The sequence below is a fragment of the Sprattus sprattus genome, assembly GCF_963457725.1.
Source record: "Sprattus sprattus genome assembly, chromosome: 8".
Taxonomy (NCBI): Eukaryota; Metazoa; Chordata; class Actinopteri; order Clupeiformes; family Clupeidae; genus Sprattus; species Sprattus sprattus.
The window spans coordinates 33,990,585-34,016,028 of NC_137927.1; the positions used below are offsets into that span (position 1 = coordinate 33,990,585).

The window sequence follows — 25,444 nt, forward strand, 5'->3', positions numbered from 1 at the left end:
GCAGCCGTAATACTATATTGCATAATCGCGAGTCTATCACAAAGATATAAAACAGGTAGCATTCCGAATAAGTCAGTCAATGGGTTTGATGCATCAAACATAACATTTTAGCTTTTGCTAAATTCTTATTGTAGCCCGACCTATTAGCTCCCACGCAGAGTTCAATACTCTGTATATGTGCATTTTTGCTACAAGGCCAATTTAAATACCCTTTTTGGACTTACGTTTTCCGAAATCCGCGATCCTAGTTGGCAGTTAAATTAATATTAAGTTACGTGTACCAGCGCGTGGGGGCTAGTAGGTCGCGGGGGCTAATAGGTCGGGCTACGATAGATTATGAGCAGAACGCTTGTTTCCATCACTTCACATCTTTCACTTGTTTTATGTACGCTGTGAGTAAGTTGATGTCATTCGTGTAGAAATATGGCCTCCTGGTATTAAAGTTCATTAAATGATATCATAGCTATACATATATAGAATTTCATAATTAAATGCTAAAGCAGGTCTACAACAACAGTGTGAGAACAGTAGTAGCCTTTGGGACACTATGGAAGACTTAAGTATAATTACACGCATTTAATACCTGTCAAAGGCTTTTATTGACAATTCATGAAGTATGCAAAAAGTCAATATTTGCAGTGTTGACCCTTCTTTTTCAAGACCTCTGTAATCCGCTCTGGCATGCTGTCATTTAACTTCTGGGCCACATCCTGACTGATGGCAGCCCATTCTTGCATAATCAATGCTTGGAGTTTGTCAGAATTTGCGCGTTTTTGTTTGTCCACCCGCGTCTTGAGGATTGACCACAAATTCTCAGTGGTATTAAGGTCTGGGGAGTTTCCAGTCCATGGACCCAAAATATCGATGTTTTGTTCCCCAGGCCACTTAGTTATCACTTCTGCCTTATGGCAAGGTGCTCCATCATGCTGGAAAAGGCATTGTTCATCACCTAACTGTTCCTGGATAGTAAAGCCTATGACTCTTATTAAATGCTTGTAATTATACTTCAGTCTTCCATTGTAACATCTGACAAAAATATCTTAAGACACTGAAGCAGCAAACTTTGTGAAAATGTATATTTGTTTCATTATCAAAACTTTTGGCTACGACTGGTAGTGTGGTTATTGAATGGGCCTATACATTTGGAGGTGTCAGAATGGCGACTATATAGACTGTTCACAGTGACAAATCGCCCTGCAATTAGGTCAAAGTCAAAGTATGTTACTATGTCCTCTTCTTTGTGAAACTTTATTTTCAAAATTGCATTCAAAATCTAATATTGTTAAGGTCTCAAACACAACAACAACATTTTAGAGGCAATGGCAGAATATGAACATAGAATGCATTCAAGCCTGAAGACCTTGACATCAGTTTCTGAGAAACTAAAAGTCATGTGGGCTTGTACCCAGCATACGTGAAAAATGTTTGGAGTTCAGGATAATAATAAAAAAGAACAAAATTGAGTTAAGTCTATGGTGTTGGACAAATAATGTGATGTGTAAATCCATAGATTACATAGGCATCCCCAATAACCGTCTCACTGTAGGCCTACCTAATATGTGGGAGCAGACTTACTGTAAACTGGCTCACATGGGCTCAGAATTTGGTTTGTTCATCAGCTGTCATCAATGTTTCCTGTCTTCAAATTGTGAGTAACTGATAGGCCTTTACAAAATGTCTTCCATCCCCAATCAAGTGAGGCCTATACTGCCTGAAAATGTCAATTCATTTCAAACTGCTTTTTCTTTGTTTTGCCGACTGTATACTAAATGTCTTCTCTTTTGCGGGGCTTGCATTTTGCCTACAAATATATCTTAACCTTATTGGCCTGTTTCTGTTCCTCATCAGTTTGCTTTGTGGAATGCTTCTTAAGGATTATTTGATCACTGTGCACAAATAGGACAGGAACAGCGTCAAGTAGAGAGGAGCAAAGATGTTCTTTGCAAGTTAAGGTATGTAAGATGTTCTCCAAACAATTTGGTAGGTAATGACATGTAAAAGGTTCATAAATTGTATACGCTACAATTCTGCAGACAATCTTAATCTCAGATTAACAAATATGGTTTCTCCCGTACTCAGACAGAGTCTTGTATAACACAGCAGCTTTTGAAAATAGAATGTTCTAGAAGCCTGAGCCTATTCATGTATAGGCCTCTACTTGGCACCACTGTCTGCAATCACCTATGACTATAGCTGCTGCTCAAGAATACTAATACAAAGTTATACAGATTAACATCAAGAAAAACGTGATTTTATATTTAGACAATACACTCTATGAAGGCGTTGATGATGCACCAAATTGCAGAAATATGCGGAAAGCTTTGTGTCGAGCGTCACTACTTTGATCTAATTCCTTTCTAATGAGAAACATCCACCCAAAGGGCGTTTGGTTTCAGATGAGCAGATTATTGGGAATGTTAATGTGGCACTGTGGTAAGCCTTACACAACACACTGATAAAATGGGTCACAAACAGGCGGCGTTCTTAAGGACACCCCCGGCACCTGTCTGCCGGGAGTCCTGTACTGAAAAGGAGCATGCCATTATTTCTTTAAATGCAAATGCAGTTTTATATTAAAAAGATAGCAAAGGTGTAATCCACTAGAATCACTCAACACAGCTTGTTAGTATTGACACAGGGAGGAAGGATGCATATACAGTCTTTTCATATTTACACATAAGTGACAACCAAACAAAGGAATTATAAATATCTCTTTCAGTTAACTTTACAACAGTTATATGTGACCAATAATTTGTAACATAAAAGAGCACTCTATTAAATAACTGGCATAAACCCTATCATTCACAAGGTTTGGAAACAAAGTGGTTAAATAATTCAGAAAAAAATGTTCCTCTCCAGTGAGTAAAATTAATACAAACAATTCAAAACAAATCATGAAATCCCTTTGTACAAAAGACTCTCTATACAATAAAATCAACACAATATCTTCAACACATACAAATGTTTTTTTGTTCGTTTGTTTGTTTGTTTAACTTCTCGTTGTGATATCTGTACAAGACTGATTGTTAGCAATTTTTATTTATTTTTATTTTTTTTTTAATCTGTGAATAAAAAGCAAGCAGGTTAGAGTTGCTACTAAACAGAGCACTAGACTAGATTCTCTGGGCGTTTGTAAGAAAACCATCAGAGAGCTTAGGTTAAGTAGCTGCCAAGACCATGAATCATTGGCCTCAGTGCTGAGTATGTGTTTTAGCAGCGACTCAGCATGATGCTGAACTTGTTGAAGTTACTTCAAGATAACTGGTTTTGAGAACACCAACCCAGACCTGTTCACAACTCTAAGAATTTTCCACAACAAATACAAAAAAGTACAAAACCACGCACCATCAATGCATCAGATATATTCTTTTTTTTCTTAGAAATGAATGTCTCATGGGGTGGTCAGTGGTATAATTTTAGACATGTACATAGCCCCATGTGTTTCACAGAAAGCTGCATTTAAAAACTAAATATTTCTAGAGTATAGACACTGCAAGTGCATGGTGCTTTACAGATTTTGAGATGGTGGATCTAGGTCAAACCAAAAGTAGAGGAAAAATGCAAAGAACACCCATCGACCTCCATGAAATATAAATAACTGAAAATAAAAACGTTTGGCACTTATTCTTCATTGAGACTGCTTTCCCCGAGGACCGATCATTGTTGCAGCTTTAATAAAATATCTCCCATTCCTTTAACGTATGCCAACCATACAACACAACATTTAAAAACACAGTTCAAAGTTCAGGGTGAGCCCAGGGTTTCTTTTGTAGAGGATAGAGATGAGGAAGGAGATGTAAAGAAAGGCAATGTTTAAAACATATCCACACTCAGCTCCTACAGCTAGTTGAAGTAGTGTCTGCATTCCTCTGCAGTATACATTAAACTGGAAGATAAAGAAAGCGCAGAGGCACTCTCTGAATAAGTAATCACTCCGTCCTTTGGCACTGTCATAAATACAGATACGTCCTATGAATGGATGCAGGCTTATCAGTTCTTTAATTCGCTTCAATACTCCAGAAATCGACAGACCAACTCAGACGTACAAAAAAAAAGGAGTTCATAAATAGAGTTTGCAAAAAAAACCATGGCATGAAATGAGTGTCAACCGAGAGAGAGAGAGAGAGCGACGTTTGTTACACAGTCCACGAGTAGATAGTTTTATGTTTTCGTTTTCAAAATGTCCAAAAAAAGAAAGCAATATCATACACAACAAAGCGCTGCTTGTTTTCAAGCGGGTTTCTTCTATCTTGAGGCTCCTGACATGTCCATGATTTCGCTCATTCCTCTCATCAAGCGTCCAGCTTATGGCCATCCTTCAGAAAGCTTTGAGATGCAGTTCAGTCTTTTGTCTGAAGGGGGCGACCTTGAGTCAGTTGAGGTTGAGGGGGAGGGGGAGGGGGAGGGGGGGTGGGGGGCCTGATGGGGTGAACAGGACGGAGGGCCAGCATAGAAGGCCGGTTGATCTCCAGGGAACAGTGGAAGGTGTGTGTGTGTGTGTGTGTGTGTGTGTTATTTTGTCAGGATATCTATTCATTAAAAGCAGCAGAGGAATATGAATGTGTGTAAAAGAGGCTTGATGTGTTTGTTTGTGTTTGTTTGTCGTACTCAAATATGTTCCATTTGCACCAGTCATATATTGGGAGCCATGGAGGGGCCTGCGATTGACTGACTGGTTCAGGTTGTATGGTCGGTATGGGACCCAGATGACTTGTGTGTGTGTGTGTTCACGTATGCATGTTCCGGCGTGTTGGGCCTAATGAGGACGATGACGACTGCGTCAGACCTGGCTCTCTGTGGAGGGCTTGCGTTGGTTGGGGAGGGCGTGCCAGCCCGTGTCGGGGAGGTGGGTGGAGGCGTGGTGGCGCTGGGGGGTAGTGGCGGGGGCGTTGGTGTTGATGCTGGAGCACTCGGACACCGTCTCCTCCTGGAGGAGCAGCTGCTCCGTCTCCCCGTCGTCCAGCGATGCGCTGCTGCTGGCCTGCAGGGAGACGGTGTCCGTGCGCATGCATGCGTGCAGCCCCCCGCCACGGCACATCTTCAGCTGCCGCAGGTCCTCCCAGTAGAGCTCCTCCCCCGAGAGCAGACACACGCCCTCCACGATGCGGATCTTTTCCTTGGTGTAGTTGTTGTCGCAGGTCCCCTGTTGGAGGAGAGAGGGCGCGGGAGGAAGAGGGAGAGGAGGTTAGGGTGAGGCTAGGGTGGCTGGGGGCTTCACACACACAAACACACACACACACACACACACAGCAGGACAATAACAATCACTGCGCTGCATCTCCAGTAGTCATGTTAGGTGGGCAGGGTTTATTCAGCACGGCATTCAAATCACACTGCATGTGTGTGTGTGTGTGTGTGTGTGTGTGTGTGTGTGTGTGTGTGTGTGTATGAATGTGTGTATGTGTATGTGTAGGGTTTATTCAGCACGGCATTCAAATCACACTGCAAACATGCTGAATTATCTCCCCAGTCTAGAATTCTTCTTGTATAAATCAGCTCTTCTCTCAGTGGTGAGTGTGTTATTCATTATTCATTCCTAAAACGGATCAAATTTAAACCTGAGATTTACATCATTTGTCTGTTCAACATTCCTAAATGGGTGATTGTACAGTTACAGACAGAGAGGCAAAAGAGAGGATTTTAGACTTTAACTGCCAACAGGCGGTCGACAGATGTATTATTTTATGCATCCCGCCCCACCATTCACACCCACACACACCTGCTCGTGCACAATAGGTGTAAAAGTAGAGTTGGCATGCAGTATGGCTGGCTGGGTACTAAATCTATCAGTATGGACTGTATAGGGCTGAATTAAGTAGGGAGGTCCATCTGAGCAACAGTATACTTGTTCATGCATGTCATCTACCTCATCAGTGGTTTGGATGGAAAAGAAAGGTCAAAGGTCAAAAGATAAAAGGAGAGAGGGAGTTGTAAGGATGAGAGAGCTGTAGTGAAGGAGAACAGAAACAAATGGAAAGAGATGAGCAGGAAACGACAAATGTTTTTGACAAATTATATAATACTTTTTGCTATTATATAATCTACTACACGGCGAACAAACGTAGGAGCTAATTAATCTTTCTTAGACAGGTCATGATCATACCATACCACAACATAGCTAACTAGTTATTTTTTGCAGTCATCAGGTTGAGGTTGACAAGCATTAGCCAATGGATTCATTAGAATACATCCATTCAGCCTTTCTTTGTTTATTTATGGTCTGGACACCCACAACAAGTCAGGACTCCATGTTACCAAGCAACCGTACTTCTTTTTTATATCGTAGCTGACTCCATGTTAACAACCAACCGTACCTCTTTTTTATATCGTAGCTGATTGTAAATGGGAGGTTTCTGGGTCGTCTCTATTTTGACTTCTTGCGTTGACGTCCGGTACGAGGGGTTACTGTAGGTCAAGTTACTCACTCCTGGGTCGGCGAACTTGGACTTCTTATGCCTAGAGATCGCCATAGCGATCAAAGAAAGAAAAACATCTTAGTCGGTGCCTATCACTGAAATCCAGACAATCACAAGTGTGTATATGGTATATATGAGTACTGCTTTGGACAGGAACACTTACTTGTATATGATGAAGGCAGCGATGAGGATAAGAATGGCCAAGATGGTCAGAGCCCCACCGATGACATAACTGATATGGAGTCCCTCACCTACGGAAGGAGACATGAGTCAGCAAACATCATACAAGGAGACATGAGTCAGCAAACATCATACAAGGAGACATGAGTCAGCAAACATCATACTGACACCCACAGTGTTCCATGTAACATGAGTCAGCAAACATCATACTGACACCCACAGTGTTTGCCTAATGTTGCATGTAACATGAATCAGCAAACATCATACTGACACCCACAGTGTTTGCCTAATGTTGCATGTAACATGAATCAGCAAACATCATACTGACACCCACAGTGTTTGCCTCATGTTCCATGTAACATCTGCGCCAGGATTAAATGAAATCTGGTGATGTACTTCTTGCTTACCATGAGGAGCAGTCACCACATTGCTCTGTATGCATCCCTCCACGCTCAGGCTCTTGTCTGTGCAGCTGTTGGTAATGAGACAGGAAGTTAGAACTTAGGTACTGCAGCTGTTGGTAATGAGACAGGAAGTTAGAACTTAGGTACTTCAGCTGTTGGTATTGAGACAGGAAGTTAGAACTTAGGTACTGCAGCTGTTGGTATTGAGACAGGAAGTTAGAACTTAGGTACTTCAGCTGTTGGTATTGAGACAGGAAGTTAGAACTTAGGTACTGCAGCTGTTGGTATTGAGACAGGAAGTTAGAACTTAGGTACTGCAGCTGTTGGTTTTGAGACAGGAAGTTAGAACTTAGGTACTGCAGCTGTTGGTATTGAGACAGGAAGTTAGAACTTAGGTACTGCAGCTGTTGGTATTGAGACAGGAAGTTAGAACTTAGGTACTGCAGCTGTTGGTAATGAGACAGGAAGTTAGAACTTAGGTACTTGACGTAAGTAGCCTCGTGTAACTCCTTAAATCATTCAGCCATTGTAGCAGTCACTAACAGGGTACTAGTGCTTTGTATTATAAATCAATCAGAATCAGCTCTATGCTGCAATGTCCTTACTTGACCACTGGAGGTCCTCGTTGAGGCTTCTCTGTGGGAAGTTTGGGGTTCTTGTTGGGCGCACGCGTAACAGGGTTGCCACCGCCACTGGGAACAGCAGGCACATATCCTGAGACTGAAGAACAGATACAAGTTGAGTGCATGTTGGAATGATTGATTGATTGATTGATTAATGATTGTTGATCACGTTGTGGCTTAGTGTTTTCCCCCATGAAAAAGGTGTGCTGACTGAGTTCAGATGCTGATGCCTTGAGTTTATTGTATTGATTGCATGTGTTTACTAAATGAGCATGAAGGTCACACATCTTTGGAGAACTGAGGCAAAGCTATAGTTTTGTTTTGTTGAGGGAACCGGTTATAGTGTGTAAGCCATCAGGAAAAAACTGTTAATAACTAGTGTATTGTATTATTATATTATATTATATAAACATAACTACTATATTGGGGTGAACTGAAGGCTACAGTGTAAATGGAATGTAAATGTACTCTATACAAAAGAACATTATACTTAGTTTTCAAGAACCTTCAGGCAAAATGTAGGGCTGAATAAGTTACTGTGCTGTCGTAGCCATCTCCAGTGTGTCTTTGGTTTATGTGGGATATAAGATTCACTGCGTCCTGTCACTTGAGTATACTGCCACCTAGTGGTGACTTTTGGCTTTCTGTGCACCTTGTGTTGTCTTCTCTCACTGGGTCCAGTGGTCTGTGCTCTACCTCTCCTACTGTTGAGTTCACAACAGTGTCTCTGCATAGCAGTGAACAGCCGACTCTGAAACAGATGTGTGCCGTATCCGTGCCACATCCGGGCCAGATCTGTGCCACAGTCAGCCGCTATAAGGGCTGCTAAAGGTCTGTTAGACTCACTGGTTGAGCAGGGCCTGTCGTCTGGCTCATCTGGGCAGGCACACGCAAAGCTGTTGGTCTTGGCGAAGCACAGGTGTGTACAGCCTCCATTATTGACCCCGCAGAGATTGGTGCCTGTGGAGGAGAGAGCAGGAGAGGAGTCACACACACACACACACACACACACACAGAGATTGGTGCTTGTGCAGGAGAGAGCAGGAGAGGAGTCACACACACACAGAGATTGGTGCCTGTGGAGGATAGAGCAGGAGAGGAGTCACACACACACAGAGATTGGTGCCTGTGGAGGAGAGAGGAGAGAGCAGGAGAGGAGTCACACACACAGAGTCACACACACACACAGAGATTGGTGCCTGTGGAGGAGGGAGCAGGAGAGGAGAGAGGAGAGGAGAGGAGTCACACACACACACAGGGACACAAGACGGAGAAGTACTGATGAGGAGGAGGGATGGACGTCACACAGTGTGAGGAGTTTGAAACCGATTTGAAAGGCCAAGGATATCAGAGAGAATCACACACACAGAGATGGACGTCACACAGTTTGAGGAGTAAGAACCGATTTGAAAGGCCAAGGATATCAGGGAAAGAGAGAATCACACAGAGATGGACTTCCAGGGGAATGGAAAGGCTTCAGCACAAAAAGCAGTGACCTCGTGAAGTTCTCCAGGCCAGAGCCTCAGAGTCATGAGTGGAGATGACCTCAGAGATGTCCCATAACCCCCTGTTCTTACCACAGAGATGACCCAGAACCCCCTGCTCTTACCCATAACCCCCTGCTCTTACCACTCTGCCACAGAGATGTCCCAGAACCCCCTGCTCTTACCCAGAAGCCCCTGCTCTTACCACAGAGATGACCCAGAACCCCCTGCTCTTACCCAGAAGCCCCTGCTCTTACCACAGAGATGACCCATAACCCCCTGCTCTTACCACAGAGATGACCCAGAACCCCCTGCTCTTACCACAGAGATGACCCATAACCCCCTGCTCTTACCACAGAGATGTCCCAGAAGCCCCTGCTCTTACCCAGAAGCCCCTTCTCTTACCACAGAGATGTCCCAGAAGCCCCTGCTCTTACCCAGAAGCCCCTGCTCTTACCACAGAGATGTCCCAGAAGCCCCTGCTCTTACCACAGAGATGTCCCAGAAGCCCCTGCTCTTACCCAGAAGCCCCTGCTCTTACCACAGAGATGTCCCAGAAGCCCCTGCTCTTACCACTCTGCCGCTGGGGTGACACCACGATGATGTCCATGAGGCCCTCTACGTTGGCCAGCACCGTCTCCTTAGTGCGCCCCGCGTGCTTATCCACGCGCTGGATGGACTTGGTCTGCCAGTCCGTCCAGTAGATCCAGCGCTCTTGCTGTGAGATGCGGGAGAAAGGAGTTAGAGGGGAGGAGACCGGCTTCAACTGGGAAGAAGGAAGGTGGGGAAAAAAGAGGAGAGGAGAGAGGGAACAAAAGAAAGAAAAGAGGGAAGGAGGGGGGGGGGCAGACACGGGATGGGGAGGGAAAGGGGGGAATGGCAGGACAACAGGAGGACGGAGGAAAGGGGGGAAGGAGAAAAGAAAAATGAAGGTCAGAGATGGAGGTACGCAGCACAACGGTACAGTGCGTTAATGAAATGATTGGATGACAGGATGGCAGACTGTATAGTGATTGGATGAGAGGATGGCAGACTGTATAGTGCGTTAATGAGATGATTGGATGAGAGGATGGCAGACTGTATAGTGATTGGATGAGAGGATGGCAGACTGTATAGTGCGTTATGATTGGATGAGAGGATGGCAGACTGTATAGTGCGTTAATGAGATGATTGGATGGGAGGATGGCAGAGACTGGGTGAGGGAGTGAGTAACTGAGGAGGAGCAGGAGGAGGAGGGTTTGAGGAGAAGAGGATCAGACATGATAGGTCGAGGCTAGTTGAGTGACAGCTGGATGGGTACCTGTGTGAGAGCAAAGGGGTGGGACACTGGGCTGACCAGGATCTGCCTGAGATTCCCATTCAGGTCTGAACTCTCAATCCGGTCCAGGTGAGCATCCACCCAGAATATCCTGAACACACAGGGATCACAATACATGGCATGTTTCCTCAGTATACTTTAGTAAGTAAGTAAGCTTTATTTATAGAGCACATTTATATACAGCATAAACTGACCAAAGTGCTTTACAATGACATAAAAGGCAAATAATACAGTATAACAATAATACAATAACAGCCCACATAGGCAAGAACCGGGGGTTAACAGTTCAGGGGGAAAGGAAGGCCAGGGAGTAAAGGTGGGTTTTTAGCCTAGACTTGAAGGCAGAAATAGAGGGGGCGGATCTAATGTCTTGAGGGAGCTGGTTCCACAGACGTAGGATAGTATTTCAATTCTGACAGGATAGATTAACACATGCTAAAGTCATATTACCATTTTAAAAACATACTGTACCATTGCAAAATGTGTCAAAAATATTTAATTTCGCTCTGTTGTACTTATTCTTGATTATCTCACTTACCTGCGTGTGTCGTAATCAAGTGTCAGGCCATTGGGCCAGCCCAGGTCAGTGTTGATGAGGACCTTTCTCTCTGACCCATCAAGGCACGCCCGCTCGATCTTGGCAATGTGCCCCCAGTCAGTCCAGAACAAGTACCTGGCAATTGGCAATCAAAGAAATGCATGAGACGTGCGCTAAGGTCAAACCCAATGTGAACCAGACACACACACACACACACACACACACACACACACACACACACACACACACACACATCTCTGTGTCAATCTCCTCACCCTTTACTGGGGAATACAGCGATTGCCCTGGGCTCGTCCAGGCTGTTGTTGATCAGAACCTTCCTTGCGGTGCCATCGAGGCGGGCCACCTCTATAGTGTTGCGACCCGTGTCTGTCCAGTACATGTTCCGGGACACCCAGTCCACCGCCAGACCGTCGGTAGTCTTCAGTCCCTGGCTAATCACAGTCTCCATACCAGTGCCGTCCAGATTAGACCGCCTGCAGAGACACATTGAACACATGGAACACAGCAATGAGAGCCTGCAGTGCTACAGATACACATTCAGTCACTAGTGCTACTCAGCGTTACAGATACACATTCAGTCACTAGTGCTACTCAGCGTTACAGATACACATTCAGTCACTAGTGCTACTCAGCGTTACAGATACACATTCAGTCACTAGTGCTACTCAGCGCTACAGATACACATTCAGTCACTAATGCTACTTTAAGGCAGCGCTACAGATACACATTCAGTCACTAATGCTACTTTAAGGCAGCGCTACAGATACACATTCACTGACTAATGCTACTTTAAGGCAGCGCTACAGATACACATTCAGTCACTAATGCTACTTTAAGGCAGCGTTACAGATACACATTCAGTCACTAATGCTACTTTAAGGCAGCGCTACAGATACACATTCAGTCACTAATGCTACTTTAAGGCAGCGCTACAGATACACATTCAGTCACTAATGCTACTTTAAGGCAGCGTTACAGATACACATTCAGTCACTAATGCTACTTTAAGGCAGCGCTACAGATACACATTCACTGACTAATGCTACTTTAAGGCAGCGCTACAGATACGCATTCAGTCACTAATGCTACTTTAAGGCAGCGCTACAGATACACATTCACTGACTAATGCTACTTTAAGGCAGCGTTACAGATACACATTCAGTCACTAATGCTACTTTAAGGCAGCGCTACAGATACACATTCACTGACTAATGCTACTTTAAGGCAGCGCTACAGATACACATTCAGTCACTAATGCTACTTTAAGGCAGCGCTACAGATACACATTCAGTCACTAATGCTACTTTAAGGCAGCGTTACAGATACACATTCAGTCGCTAGTGCTACTTTAAAGTAAGTCCATGACTTGTTCACGTTACAGATACACATTCGGTCACTAGAGCTTCTTTAAGGTAAGTCCATGACTTGTACAGGTCGTGCTGGCTTTAAGCTAATCAGTAACTGGCTGTTCATGAACGAAGGTGTCCTGATTGACGAGGTAGGAATGGATGTGCGGTACTCATCGTGTAAGCCTTACCTGATGACATCCAGCGACACGTCAGTGTAGTAGAGCTTGCCGTCGACGCTGTCGTAGTCCAGGGAGATGACGTTATGCAGCTCGGGCACCGGCACGTGCACGTCCGTGTGGTCGTTGGTATCCAGGGAGATGCGGCGCACGCTGACGCGGTTGGAGAACAACAGGTAGGTCTCCGGGCTGTCGTCACACGAGCGGCCGTCTGGCTTCAGCAGGATGCCGGTGGGGCAGGCACAGGAAGTGCCGTTAGGACGAGGCAGACAGAGATGGCTGCAGCCGCCGTTCCTCCGACTACACTTATTAAAACCTACGAGAGGGAGGTGAATCACATCAGTTTGAACTTATTAAAACCTACGAGAGGGAGGTGAATCACATCATTTTGAACTTATTAAAACCTACGAGAGGGAGGTGAATCACATCAGTTTGAGAGCATATGTAATAATGAAATACTGTATGTTCCAAACCCCAAAAAACTACAATAACACATGTTACAGTAATTATTTAAGCTGCAATATCCTTCCTTCCTTAGGAACCACACACTCAACCACATTGTAAATTCCCTTTAAATTGAGTCAGGAGTAAGTGGTTCCAATATATTATGGCAATGACATCCAACAATATAGAATACTGTCCCCACGTCCATGTGCAGTCTCATGAACTTATAACTCCTGGGTCATGGCGACTCCAGACACAGAGACTCATTGTGCTCCGACATGTTTATGTCAATGGATTTAGCAGAGATGAGAGAGAGAGAGAGACTGACAGAGAGAGAGAGAGAGAGAGAGATAGAGAGACTGACAGAGAGAGAGAGAGAGAGAGAGAGAGAGATAGAGAGACTGACAGAGAGAGAGCACTAGAGAGACTGACAGAGAGAGGGAGAGAGAGATGGACTGACAGAGAAAGAGAGAGAGATAGAGAGACTGACAGAGAGAGAGAGACACTGACAGAGAGAGAGAGAGACTGACAGAGAGAGACTGACAGAGAGAGAGAGAGAGACTGACAGACAGTGAGAGAGAGAGAGAGAGAGAGACTGACAGACAGAGAGAGAGAGAGAGAGACTGACAGACAGAGAGAGAGAGAGAGCGAGAGAGACTGACAGACAGAGAGAGAGAGAGAGAGAGAGAGAGACTGACAGAGAGAGAGAGAGAGAGAGAGACTGACAGACAGTGTGAGAGAGAGAGAGAGAGACTGACAGAGAGAGAGAGAGAGAGACTGACAGACAGTGTGAGAGAGAGAGAGAGAGAGACTGACAGACAGAGAGAGAGAGAGAGAGACTGACAGACAGAGAGAGAGAGAGAGCGAGAGAGACTGACAGACAGAGAGAGAGAGAGAGAGAGAGAGACTGACAGAGAGAGAGAGAGAGAGAGAGACTGACAGACAGTGTGAGAGAGAGAGAGAGAGAGAGAGAGACTGACAGAGAGAGAGAGAGAGAGAGAGAGAGAGAGAGAGAGAGAGACTGACAGAGAGAGGGATTGAAAAAGAAAGGCTGAGAGAGTTAGAGCAACAGAGAGACAATGATTCAATTCTGGTGTGGGAAACAGAGACATAAAAATTGTTTCCAGACAATCTTCCCCGACTCTTCTGATTACACAGCCCTCTTCTCTTGGCAGGGCTGAATGAAGGGGTGGGGGGGGGGGGGACGGGGGGGGGGGGGGGGGGGTCGGACTAATTTGAAACACAGCATGTCCTGTGAGCGACCACAATGGCAATAATCTGCCATCTCTTCCCCACTCTTGCTCTCTCTCTCCCAGCATGTGACTTATTGCTAACAGGGAATGCCGACGGGCCTGCGTCCAAAGGGAACCAATTTGTTCCTGCAATCACATTACGTTCAACTGCCTTGGAGACGACCAGCCAGCACGACAGGCCTCCAAAGACTACCGGAACTGGCTCAATCCATGGGACACAACCCGTGAAATGCACTCAGCATATTAAGAAGACAAGGACATGCTTATAGAGACATGGCCCTTAGATGTGTGTGTGTGTGTTTGTGTGTGTGTGTGTGTGTGGCTCAGTCTTGACGGTTTCCCGGGAGATAAAGTCGAGCAGTTTGCAAAATCGAAGAGTTAAGAGGAGGCCCCGCCGTGTAAAGGTCAAACTCACGAGAGACACTTGAGTTCCTGCAAGAGGAAATGGGGAGCAGGTCTGAACACTGCCCTCAGACTGCTTGTGCTTTGTGCTCGATGTGTTAGTATGTTTCACGACTGAACACTGCCCTCAGACTGCTTGTTGTCGATGTTTTAGTATGTTTCACGACTGAACACTGCCCTCAGACTGCTTGTTGTCGATGTGTTAGTATGTTTCACGACTGAACACTGCCCTCAGACTGCTTGTTGTCGATGTGTTAGTATGTTTCACGACTGAACACTGCCCTCAGACTGCTTGTGCTCGATGTGTTAGTATGTTTCACGACTGAACACTGCCCTCAGACTGCTTGTTGTCGATGTGTTAGTATGTTTCACGACTGAACACTGCCCTCAGACTGCTTGTGCTCGATGTGTTAGTATGTTTCACGACTGAACACTGCCCTCAGACTGCTATTGGTCGATGTTCTAGTATGTTTCACGACTGAACACTGCCCTCAGACTGCTTGTGCTCGATGTTTTGGTATGTTTCAGGTCTGAACACTGCCCACAGACTGCTTGTGATCGATGTTTTGGTATGTTTCAGGTCTGAACACTGCCCACAGACTGCTTGTGATCGATGTTCTAGTATATTTCACGACTGAACACTGCCCTCAGACTGCTTGTTGTCGATGTGTTAGTATGTTTCACGACTGAACACTGCCCTCAGACTGCTTGTGCTTCGTGCTCGATGTATGTAGTATATCTCAGTAAAATTACAAGAGGGTATTCAACAGCACTGGCCAAGCGGTCACAAGAGTAAGGACTGCAGGATGAGGGAGGAAAAGGGGAACAAGAAAGCAAGCACATCTGAGCCACTAGAGGGCAGTATTGCACTACAGTGCCCCTAGATGGCAGTATTGCACTACAGTCAACACAAACTAGACATTGCAGACCATCTGAACAACATCACTGCCATTTGATTGAACAGCAGAGCTGTGATGCACACACTTCACCTGAAAGGCCACAGAGTCAAATCAGTATTCACACATGAATATTCTAATGAGAGATGGCTGTCGGCCATTGTGAATATCTGGGCTGCATCTCTTCATGTGTACCCTGAAGGTTCACACGGGTGAAATGGAATCCAAAAACAGGCCAACCACCATTCCAACATGTTGATGTAGAAGACAGAAATCATATTCATGACACCATTCTAACATGTTGCTGTAGAAGACAGACATCATATTCATGAATTCATTCTACGTCTGGTGGCAGGTGTGTGTGTGTGTGTGTGTCTGTGTGGGAGTCCCTCACCTAGAGGCCTCTCGCGGTCCACAGCTTGTATGTCCATGAGCCCGGGCAGGTTGGACCGGACGGTGATGGCGTTGGTGCCGGTGGTCTTGTCCGCTCTCTGGATGCTGCGGCTCTGCCAGTCGGTCCAGTAGATGTGCGGCCCGAGGAGGGTCAGCCCGTACGGGTGCTGCACCGGAGACACCAGGATGCGGCGGTTGGAGCCGTTCAGGTCGGCCACTTCGATGCGCTGAGAGGGAAAGAAGAGGATCTCGATCACAGACGCAACTAACTTTAATCTCGATCACACACGCGACTAACTTTAATCTCGATCACAGACAACTAACTTTAATCTCGATCAAAGACGCAACTAATTTTAATCTGGATAACACACAACTAACTTTAATCTCGATCACACACAACTAACTTTAATCTCGATCACACACAACTAACTTTAATCTCGATCAAAGACGCAACTAACTTTAATCTCAATCACAGACGCAACTAACTTTAATCTCGATCACAGACGCAACTAACTTTAATCTCGATCACACACACAACTAACTTTAATCTGGATCAAAGACGCAACTAACTTTAATCTGGATCACACACAACTAACTTTAATCTGGATCACACACAACTAACTTTAATCTGGATCACACACAACTAACTTTAATCTGGATCACACACAACTAACTTTAATCTGGATCACACACAACTAACTTTAATCTCGATCACAGACGCAACTAACTTTAATCTCGATCACAGACGCAACTAACTTTAATCTCGATCACAGACGCAACTAACTTTAATCTCGATCACAGATGCGACTAACTTTAATCCCGATCACAGACGCGACTAACTTTAATCTCGATCACAGACGCAACTAACTTTAATCTCGATCACAGACGCAACTAACTTTAATCTCAATCACAGACGCAACTAACTTTAATCTCGATCACAGACGCAACTATCTTTAATCTCGATCACAGACGCGGCTAACTTTAATCTCGATCACAGACGCAACTAACTTTAATCTCGATCACAGACGCAACTAACTTTAATCTCGATCACAGAGGCAACTAACTTTATCGGTTGTTGGAATCCATTCTATATTCTAACTTCTTCCATGCATGGTATTACTCCTGTGAGATTGAAAAGTCTTTCTCTGTTTCTAATTATCATTCAGTCAAGAGTTGTGGAACAGGCCCCTCTTCTGCTGGATTCATCTCCGCCACTGGGGCTTTCCAGATAAGAGTAAGTGAAGGGCATGTCAGCTATTCTAGTGTAAACAGCGTCTTGTTGGATGTCTTACCTCAGTGTGAGCGTCAGCCCACAGGAGCTGAGAGCCGGCCTTGTCTATGGCCAGTCCGTTAGGCCAGCCCAGATTATTACTGATGAGAACTGTGCGGTCGGAGCCATCCATTCCAGACCTCTCCAGTTTAGCGTGCTCCCCCCAATCACTCCAATACATGTACCTGAAGAAGAGGAGGAGGAGGAGAGATCAGGAGGAGGAGAGAAGAGGAGGAGGAGAGATCAGGAGGAGGAGAGAAGAGGAGGAGGATAGATCAGGAGGAGGAGAGAAGAGGAGGAGGAGAGATCAGGAGGAGAAGAGAAGAGGAGGAGGAGAGAAGAGGAGGAGGAGAGATCAGAAGGAGAAGAGAAGAGGAGGAGGAGAGAAGAGGAGGAGGAGAGATCAGGAGGAGGAGAGATCAGGAGGAGGAGAGAAGAGGAGGAGAAGAGAAGAGGAGGAGGAGAGATGAGGAGGAGGAGAGAAGAGGAGGAGAAGAGAAGAGGAGGAGGAGAGATGAGGAGGAGAAGAGAAGAGGAGGAGAGATCAGGAGGAGAAGAGAAGAGGAGGAGAGATCAGGAGGAGGAGAGAAGAGGAGGAGGAGAGATCAGGAGGAGGAGAGATCAGGAGGAGAAGAGAAGAGGATGAGGAGAGATCAGAAGGAGAAGAGAAGAGGAGGAGGAGAGAAGAGGAGGAGGAGAGATCAGGAGGAGGAGAGATCAGGAGGAGAAGAGAAGAGGATGAGGAGAGATCAGAAGGAGAAGAGAAGAGGAGGAGGAGAGAAGAGGAGGAGGAGAGATCAGGAGGAGGAGAGATCAGGAGGAGGAGAGAAGAGGAGGAGGAGAGATCAGGAGGAGAGAAGAGGAGGAGAAGAGAAGAGGAGGAGGAGAGATCAGAAGGAGAAGAGAAGAGGAGGAGAGATGTAGAGGAGGAGGAGAGATGAGGCCCGATCAGTTTGTCATCCATGAAATACAGACGGACGAAGGCACGGTCATGTGCAGAAAACTTCATCACTTTTTCAAACAATGTCCAATGAGATCCTGCTGAAGGAATGTAGAGGCCAGAACTCACCCCATCTCATGGTAGAGAGCAATAGATGAAGAGGAGGAGGAGAGAAGAGGAGGAGAGATGAAGAGGAGAGAAGAGGAGGAGAGAAGAGGAGGAGGAGAGATGAAGAGGAGAGAAGAGGAGGAGGAGAGATGAAGAGACTCACCCCATCTCGTGGTAGAGAGCAATAGATGAAGAGGAGGAGGAGAGAAGAGGAGGAGAAATGAAGAGGAGAGAAGAGGAGGAGGAGAGATGAAGAGGAGAGAAGAGGAGACTCACCCCATCTCGTGGTAGAGAGCAATAGATGAAGAGGAGAGATGAAGAGGAGGAGGGATGAAGAGGAGAGATGAAGAGACTCACCCCATCTCGTGGTAGAGAGTAATAGATGAAGAGGAGGAGGAGAGAAGAGGAGGAGAGAAGAGGAGGAGAGAAGAGGAAGAGGAGAGATGAAGAGGAGAGAAGAGGAGGAGGACTCACCCCATCTCGTGGTAGAGAGCAATAGATGAAGAAGAGGAGGAGAGATGAAGAGGAGGAGGACTCACCCCATCTCGTGGTAGAGGGCAATAGCACGAGGACTGTCCAGGTTCTGCCACACCAGCACCTTACGCATGGACCCGTCCATATTAGCCACCTCGATGCGGTTGGTGCCGGTGTCGGTCCAATAGATCTTGCGGCCCAGGGAGTCCACAGCCAGCCCGTCAGTCGTCATGAGGCCTGAGGGGGAGATTCCTGTCAGACTCGATGCATTCATCATGATTGTGTGTGTGTGTGTGTGTGTGTGTGTGTGTGTGTGTGTGTGTGTGTGTGTGTGTCTGTGTGTGATTCCTGTCAGACTCCGTGCATTCAACACGAGTATGTTTGTGTGTGTGTGTGTGTGTGTGTGTGTGTTTGTATGTGTGTGTGTGTGTGTGTGTGTGTGTGTGTGATTACTGTCAGACTCCGTGCATTCATCATGAGTATGTTTGGGTAGATTCCTGTCAGACTCGGTGCATTCATCATGATTATGTTTGTGTGTGTGTGTGTATCTGTGTGTGTGTGTGTGTGTATGTGTGTCAATCATAGATAAGAGATTCATCAGGGCCTCTTTCCCCCTCACCAGTTGCAATGATGTCCTCCTGTGCCGTCCCATTGATGTTGGCTCGAGTGATCTTCTTCAGAGTGCTGTCTGACCAATACACTTTACCTGGAAGAGAGGAGATACGACCTTAGCATGGCATCGATGGATAAAAGTGCATCAGACTGCCTCAATCTGGGACACACACACACACACTCACACGCACACGCACACGCACACGCACACACACACACACACCCTCTTTAGGGTCGACCCCGATGGCGATGGTGTTCTTCATGGAGCCGTTGACAGCCAGGACCACGTCAGCGAAGTAGGGGATGTCCAGAGACACCATCCGGATGTCTGTGCGGCGAGCGAAGATCAGGAAGCTGCTCATTCCTGTGAGGGACGGAATTCAGCCATTATAGTTTCAGTCGAGGTGGAATGGTTTCAGCAGTTGAGTTTGATAAAGCATGCCAGGTACACACACACACACACACACACACACACACACACACACACACACACACACACACACACACACACACACACACACACACACACACACACACACACACAGCATGCCAGGTAGGCAGGAACACAAAGAGGCACGGTGACCGAGATACATTTCAGCACCTTGTTTAAACTTGAAGACTAAGCTACTAATGCACATTCACGCTGCCTCACTGCATTACTCAAGCCACAAACAGCTGAGGGTTGGTCTGCCGGTGTGATGGATGCAGGCATCAAAGGGGTGCTCGGGATCAGGGCTTAACCCTCAGAGCACCAGGGGGATTGTATGGGGGTGGATCCAGGGGGAATGTATGGGGGTGTGTGTGTGTATGTGTGTGTGTGTGTGTGTGTGTGTGTGTGTGTGTATGGGGGTAGTGTTTCAAAGGGCTTCCTGTGCTCTCTCAGAGAAGGCAATGACGCATGCTATGGAACATGCCCTAACCCTAACCCTAACCCATGCTATGGAACATGCTTCTGTGTGCCTCCACTGAGATACAGGCACAGCTGACGGCCAGGGCGAAGGTCAAGGGTCAAGATGGCAGAAGTTTGTGTACCCTGCCGTCAGTCTGTGATGCATTGTTATTCCGTAAACGCACATGTGAATACAATCACCTATGGTTGTTTCAGAGGATTATCCATCACACTTTCACACATTTTTCAGTAACCTTGTACTACATAGCTGCTCCATTAGTGTTTGGGTAAGGGTGTCCATTTTGAAAGCTTAATGAGTGTTTGGGTAAGGGCGTCCATTTTGAAAGCTTAATTAGTGTTTGGGTAAGGGCGTCCATTTTGAAAGCTTAATTAGTGTTTGGGTAAGGGCGTCCATTTTGGGCGCTTACCGTGGGCACAGGTCTTCCCGTCCACCTGGAGGGTGATGCCAGTGGGGCACGCACAGCTGGAGCCTTGGGGAGGAGGAGCCAGGAGGCACAGGTGGCTGCAACCGCCATTATTCACAGCACACGGGGTCCGCACTGCACAGGAGATGACAGATAAAATAAATAATAATAATTATTATTATTATTATTAGATGGATGTGGTCAAATAGAAAGAGACTAGTCAAGTAAACGGAATTATAGTAGTGATAGCACTGGCTGGTTTTCAGGGCGCTTATAAAACAAGAACATAAAGAAACTGATGGAGTCAACACCACATTACACAATCACATCGGAGGCTCTTAAAAAGTGTATTTTAGATCTGTGTGTTTATAGCAGCGCCATCAGTACCCATGCTTAGCACTATAGCTCAAACACACACACACACACACACACACACACACATTCCCCACCCCCAACATGGGATCAACTCCCCCCTAACCCTAACCATAACCCAACATCAGTACCCATGCTTAGCACTATAGCTCAAGCATTCCCCACCCCCAACATGGGACCAACCCCCCCTGAGGGGGACCCCATACATCACACACACACACACACACACACACACACACACACACACACACACACACACACACACACACACACACACACACACACACACACACACACACACACACACACACACACACACACACACTCACACACACACACACACACACACACACGGGGGACCCCATACATCACACACATCAACCTGGTATGAGCCCCCAGGTGCGGTGTGCTTTCTGCCCCAATCTCACAGGCCTGGGATCAGTTTACCCCAGCCCCTAATCCCCTCGGTGAAAAGACAGGACACTGGATACACACACACACACACACACACACACACACACACACACACACAGACAGACAGGACACTGGATACAAGACAGGGGCAGATTATTCTAGCACCTTGTCATGACATAGCCAGAAGGTAATGAGGTCACTCACAATAGTGAATAGCCTCACACATGCACTTGCTACACACACACACGCACACAAACACACACACACACACACACACACACACACACACACACACACACACACACACACACAGACAGAGACACAGACAGACAGACAGACAGACAGACAGACAGACACACACACAAACACACACACATACACACATTACTTCAAACTCCAACTCGATCTTGGAGCGCAGAGAAACTCAAATAATGTAAGTGCGTAACGACCGCTGTGCAGTTCTTATTTCCCAGAAGAGGACAGTGACAGTGCCTCCCAATTAGAGGCAGGAAATCAATTCAACATGGACCACAAATCCATAGCCACCGGGAGAGTGGATCTCTGATGATGATAAGTGAGCACTGCATAAAAGAACTGCAGCATTGACTAGGACAACGACAATTATAGAGTGCTATTCATAAAACAGAACCCACACACTCATCGCATTCCTTGATGGCAGACCAACTTTTAAGACAGCACAGTGTGGTCGAGTTAGATCAGTTTTTAAGCATTCCCCACCTGACAATCGTTGTGGTTGAGTTAGATCAGAAACGTTTCCCACCTGACGAGCGATGTGGTTGAGCTAGATCAGTTTTAAAGCGTTCCGTACCTGATGAGCGATGACGGTTGAGTTAGATCAGAAGCGTTCCCTACCTGACGAGCGATGACGGTTGAGTTAGATCAGAAGCGTTCCCTACCTGACGAGCAATGACCGTTGAGTTAGATCAGAAGCGTTCCCTACCTTACGAGCGATGTGGTCGAGTTATATCAGAAGCGTTCCATACCTTACGAGCGATGTGGTCGAGTTATATCAGAAGCGTTCCCTACCTTACGAGCGATGTGGTCGAGTTAGATCAGAAGCGTTCCCTACCTTACGAGCGATGTGGTCGAGTTAGATCAGAAGCGTTCCCTACCTGACGAGCGATGACAGTTGAGTTAGATCAGAAGCGTTCCCTACCTTACGAGCGATGTGGTCGAGTTAGATCAGAAGCGTTCCCTACCTTACGAGCGATGTGGTCGAGTTAGATCAGAAGCGTTCCCTACCTTACGAGCGATGTGGTCGAGTTAGATCAGAAGCGTTCCCTACCTTACGAGCGATGGCGGTTGAGTAAGATCAGAAGCGTTCCCTACCTGTCGAGCGATGACGGTTGAGTTAGATCAGAAGCGTTCCCTACCTTACGAGCGATGGCGGTTGAGTTAGATCAGAAGCGTTCCCTACCTTACGAGCGATGTGGTCGAGTTAGATCAGAAGCGTTCCCTACCTTACGAGCGATGTGGTCGAGTTAGATCAGAAGCGTTCCCTACCTTACGAGCGATGTGGTCGAGTTAGATCAGAAGCGTTCCCTACCTTACGAGCGATGGCGGTTGAGTTAGATCAGAAGCGTTCCCTACCTGTCGAGCGATGACGGTCGAGTTAGATCAGAAGCGTTCCCTACCTGACGAGCGATGACGGTTGAGTTAGATCAGAAGCGTTCCCTACCTTACGAGCGATGTGGTCGAGTTAGATCAGAAGCGTTCCCTACCTTACGAGCGATGTGGTCGAGTTAGATCAGAAGCGTTCCCTACCTTACGAGCGATGTGGTCGAGTTAGATCAGAAGCGTTCCCTACCTTACGAGCGATGTGGTCGAGTTAGATCAGAAGCGTTCCCTACCTTACGAGCGATGTGGTCGAGTTAGATCAGAAGCGTTCCCTACCTTACGAGCGATGTGGTCGAGTTAGATCAGAAGCGTTCCCTACCTTACGAGCGATGGCGGTTGAGTTAGATCAGAAGCGTTCCCTACCTGTCGAGCGATGTGGTCGAGTTAGATCAGAAGCGTTCCCTACCTTACGAGCGATGGCGGTTGAGTTAGATCAGAAGCGTTCCCTACCTGTCGAGCGATGACGGTTGTGTTAGATCAGAAGCGTTCCCTACCTTACGAGCGATGGCGGTTGAGTTAGATCAGAAGCGTTCTCTACCTTACGAGCGATGTGGTCGAGTTAGATCAGAAGCGTTCCCTACCTTACGAGCGATGGCGGTTGAGTTAGATCAGAAGCGTTCCCTACCTGTCGAGCGATGTGGTCGAGTTAGGCGGTTGAGTTAGATCAGAAGCGTTCCCTACCTGTCGAGCGATGTGGTCGAGTTAGATCAGAAGCGTTCCCTACCTTACGAGCGATGGCGGTTGAGTTAGATCAGAAGCGTTCCCTACCTTACGAGCGATGCGGTTGAGTTAGATCAGTTTTCTAAAGCGTTCCGTACCTGTCGAGCGATGCGGTCGAGTCAGATCAGTTTTAAAGCGTTCCGTACCTGTCGAGCGATATGGTCGAGTTAGATTAGTTTTAAAGCGTTCCGTACCTGTCGAGCGATATGGTCGAGTTAGATTAGTTTTAAAGCGTTCCGTACCTGACGAGCGCTGTGGTTGAGTTAGATCAGTTTCTAAAGCGTTCCGTACCTGTCGAGCGATGCGGTCGAGTTAGATTAGTTTTAAAGCGTTCCGTACCTGTCAAGCGATGTGGTTGAGTTAGATCAGTTTTGAAGGGTTCCGTACCTGTCGAGCGATGGCGGTTGAACATGTGGATGTCCATGAGGTTCTCCAGGTTCTCCACCAGCGTGGCCCGGTCCAGACCCGTCAGCTTGTTGGCGCTCTGGATGCTCTTGGAATGCCAGTCGGTCCAGAAGATCCGGTCCTCGTGAAGCGTCAGGCCAAAGGGGTGTGGCAGCTGGCTACTGATTAGAATCTGAAGAGGCACACACACACACACACACACACACACACACACACACACACACACACACACACACACACACACACACACACACACACACACATGAGAAACCTCGTATGAGACAAACAAGCTTGATGACACACTAAAATGTTTTCAACCAACTGAAGCCCATTTGTACCTGTCGGTCAGAGCCGTCAAAGTTGCCGTACTCGATGGTCTTCATGCCGGCGTCCGCCCAGTACAGTCTCTCCGTCTGGTAGTCGATGGCCAGGCCGTTGGGCCAGGTGAGATTGGTGGAGATGATGACCATGCGGTTGGATGCGTCCATTCCAGCACGCTCGATCTTAGGGCTGGCGCCCCAGTCCGTCCAGTACATCAATCTGGAGAAACATTAAGATGGCATTACATGGGCTGTGATGTCATTACATGGGCTGTGATGTCATTACATGGGCTGTGATGTCATTACATGGGCTGTGAGCACACACACACACACAGACACACACACACACACACACAGACACACATACACACACATTAAGATGTCATTACATGGGCTGTGAGCCATAAGCATGTACAGCATGTGCTTTATTAATGTTTGCACAGGACAAACCTTCTGTGTGTGTGTGTGTGTGTGTGTGTGTGTGTGTGTGTATTAATGTTTGCACAGGACAAACCTTCTCACTGTTAAAAAACCTAACACAGCATTTCAGCATTCAGAATTTGTGGTGTTGATGTTGGAATTAGTAAATTAGTGAACTTAAAGAATATCCCTAAACATTCCCTCTACCCAGCGAGAGACCTGAGACACACACACAGCTTCACATTCCTCTCTCTCTCCCTTTCTCACCCTCCTATGGGATCCACAACGAGACACACACAGACAGCTTCACATTCCTCCCTCTCTCCCTTCCTCACCCTCCTATGGGATCCACAACGATGTCCCGGGGGCGATCCAGATTCTCCCAAATTAGCACCGTGCGCATGCTGCCGTCTGCGTTGGAAACCTCAATCCTGTCTGTGCCTGAGACACGAAGCAGAGGACCAGATTAGTCCCAGAGAGCCATCATTATCAGGAGAATACCAGATCATTATTTTCTATTTGTCAGCTCTTTAGACATGT

The 25,444-nt window shown here is 46.6% G+C and overlaps 1 protein-coding gene across 1 annotated transcript in view; it reads right to left on the reverse strand.

Annotated features, from left to right (window-relative positions):
• Positions 1 to 1,382: 1,382 nt before the first annotated feature.
• LOC308369243 (low-density lipoprotein receptor-related protein 4-like) overlaps positions 1,383 to 25,444 on the reverse strand; it is a gene marked incomplete at its 5' end in the record, with an annotated part of 72,583 nt that continues 48,521 nt past the window's right edge. Inside the window, 20 exon segments of the mRNA XM_080843585.1 lie at positions 1,383 to 5,143; positions 6,315 to 6,456; positions 6,580 to 6,667; positions 7,004 to 7,068; positions 7,606 to 7,720; positions 8,470 to 8,583; positions 9,681 to 9,825; positions 10,408 to 10,516; positions 10,964 to 11,098; positions 11,239 to 11,457; positions 12,522 to 12,825; positions 15,899 to 16,124; positions 17,190 to 17,352; positions 18,755 to 18,926; positions 19,309 to 19,395; positions 19,525 to 19,665; positions 20,619 to 20,750; positions 24,147 to 24,336; positions 24,503 to 24,704; positions 25,240 to 25,345. Coding sequence (XP_080699711.1) covers positions 4,781 to 5,143; positions 6,315 to 6,456; positions 6,580 to 6,667; positions 7,004 to 7,068; positions 7,606 to 7,720; positions 8,470 to 8,583; positions 9,681 to 9,825; positions 10,408 to 10,516; positions 10,964 to 11,098; positions 11,239 to 11,457; positions 12,522 to 12,825; positions 15,899 to 16,124; positions 17,190 to 17,352; positions 18,755 to 18,926; positions 19,309 to 19,395; positions 19,525 to 19,665; positions 20,619 to 20,750; positions 24,147 to 24,336; positions 24,503 to 24,704; positions 25,240 to 25,345 — 3,218 coding nt within the window. The 3' untranslated portion in view covers positions 1,383 to 4,780.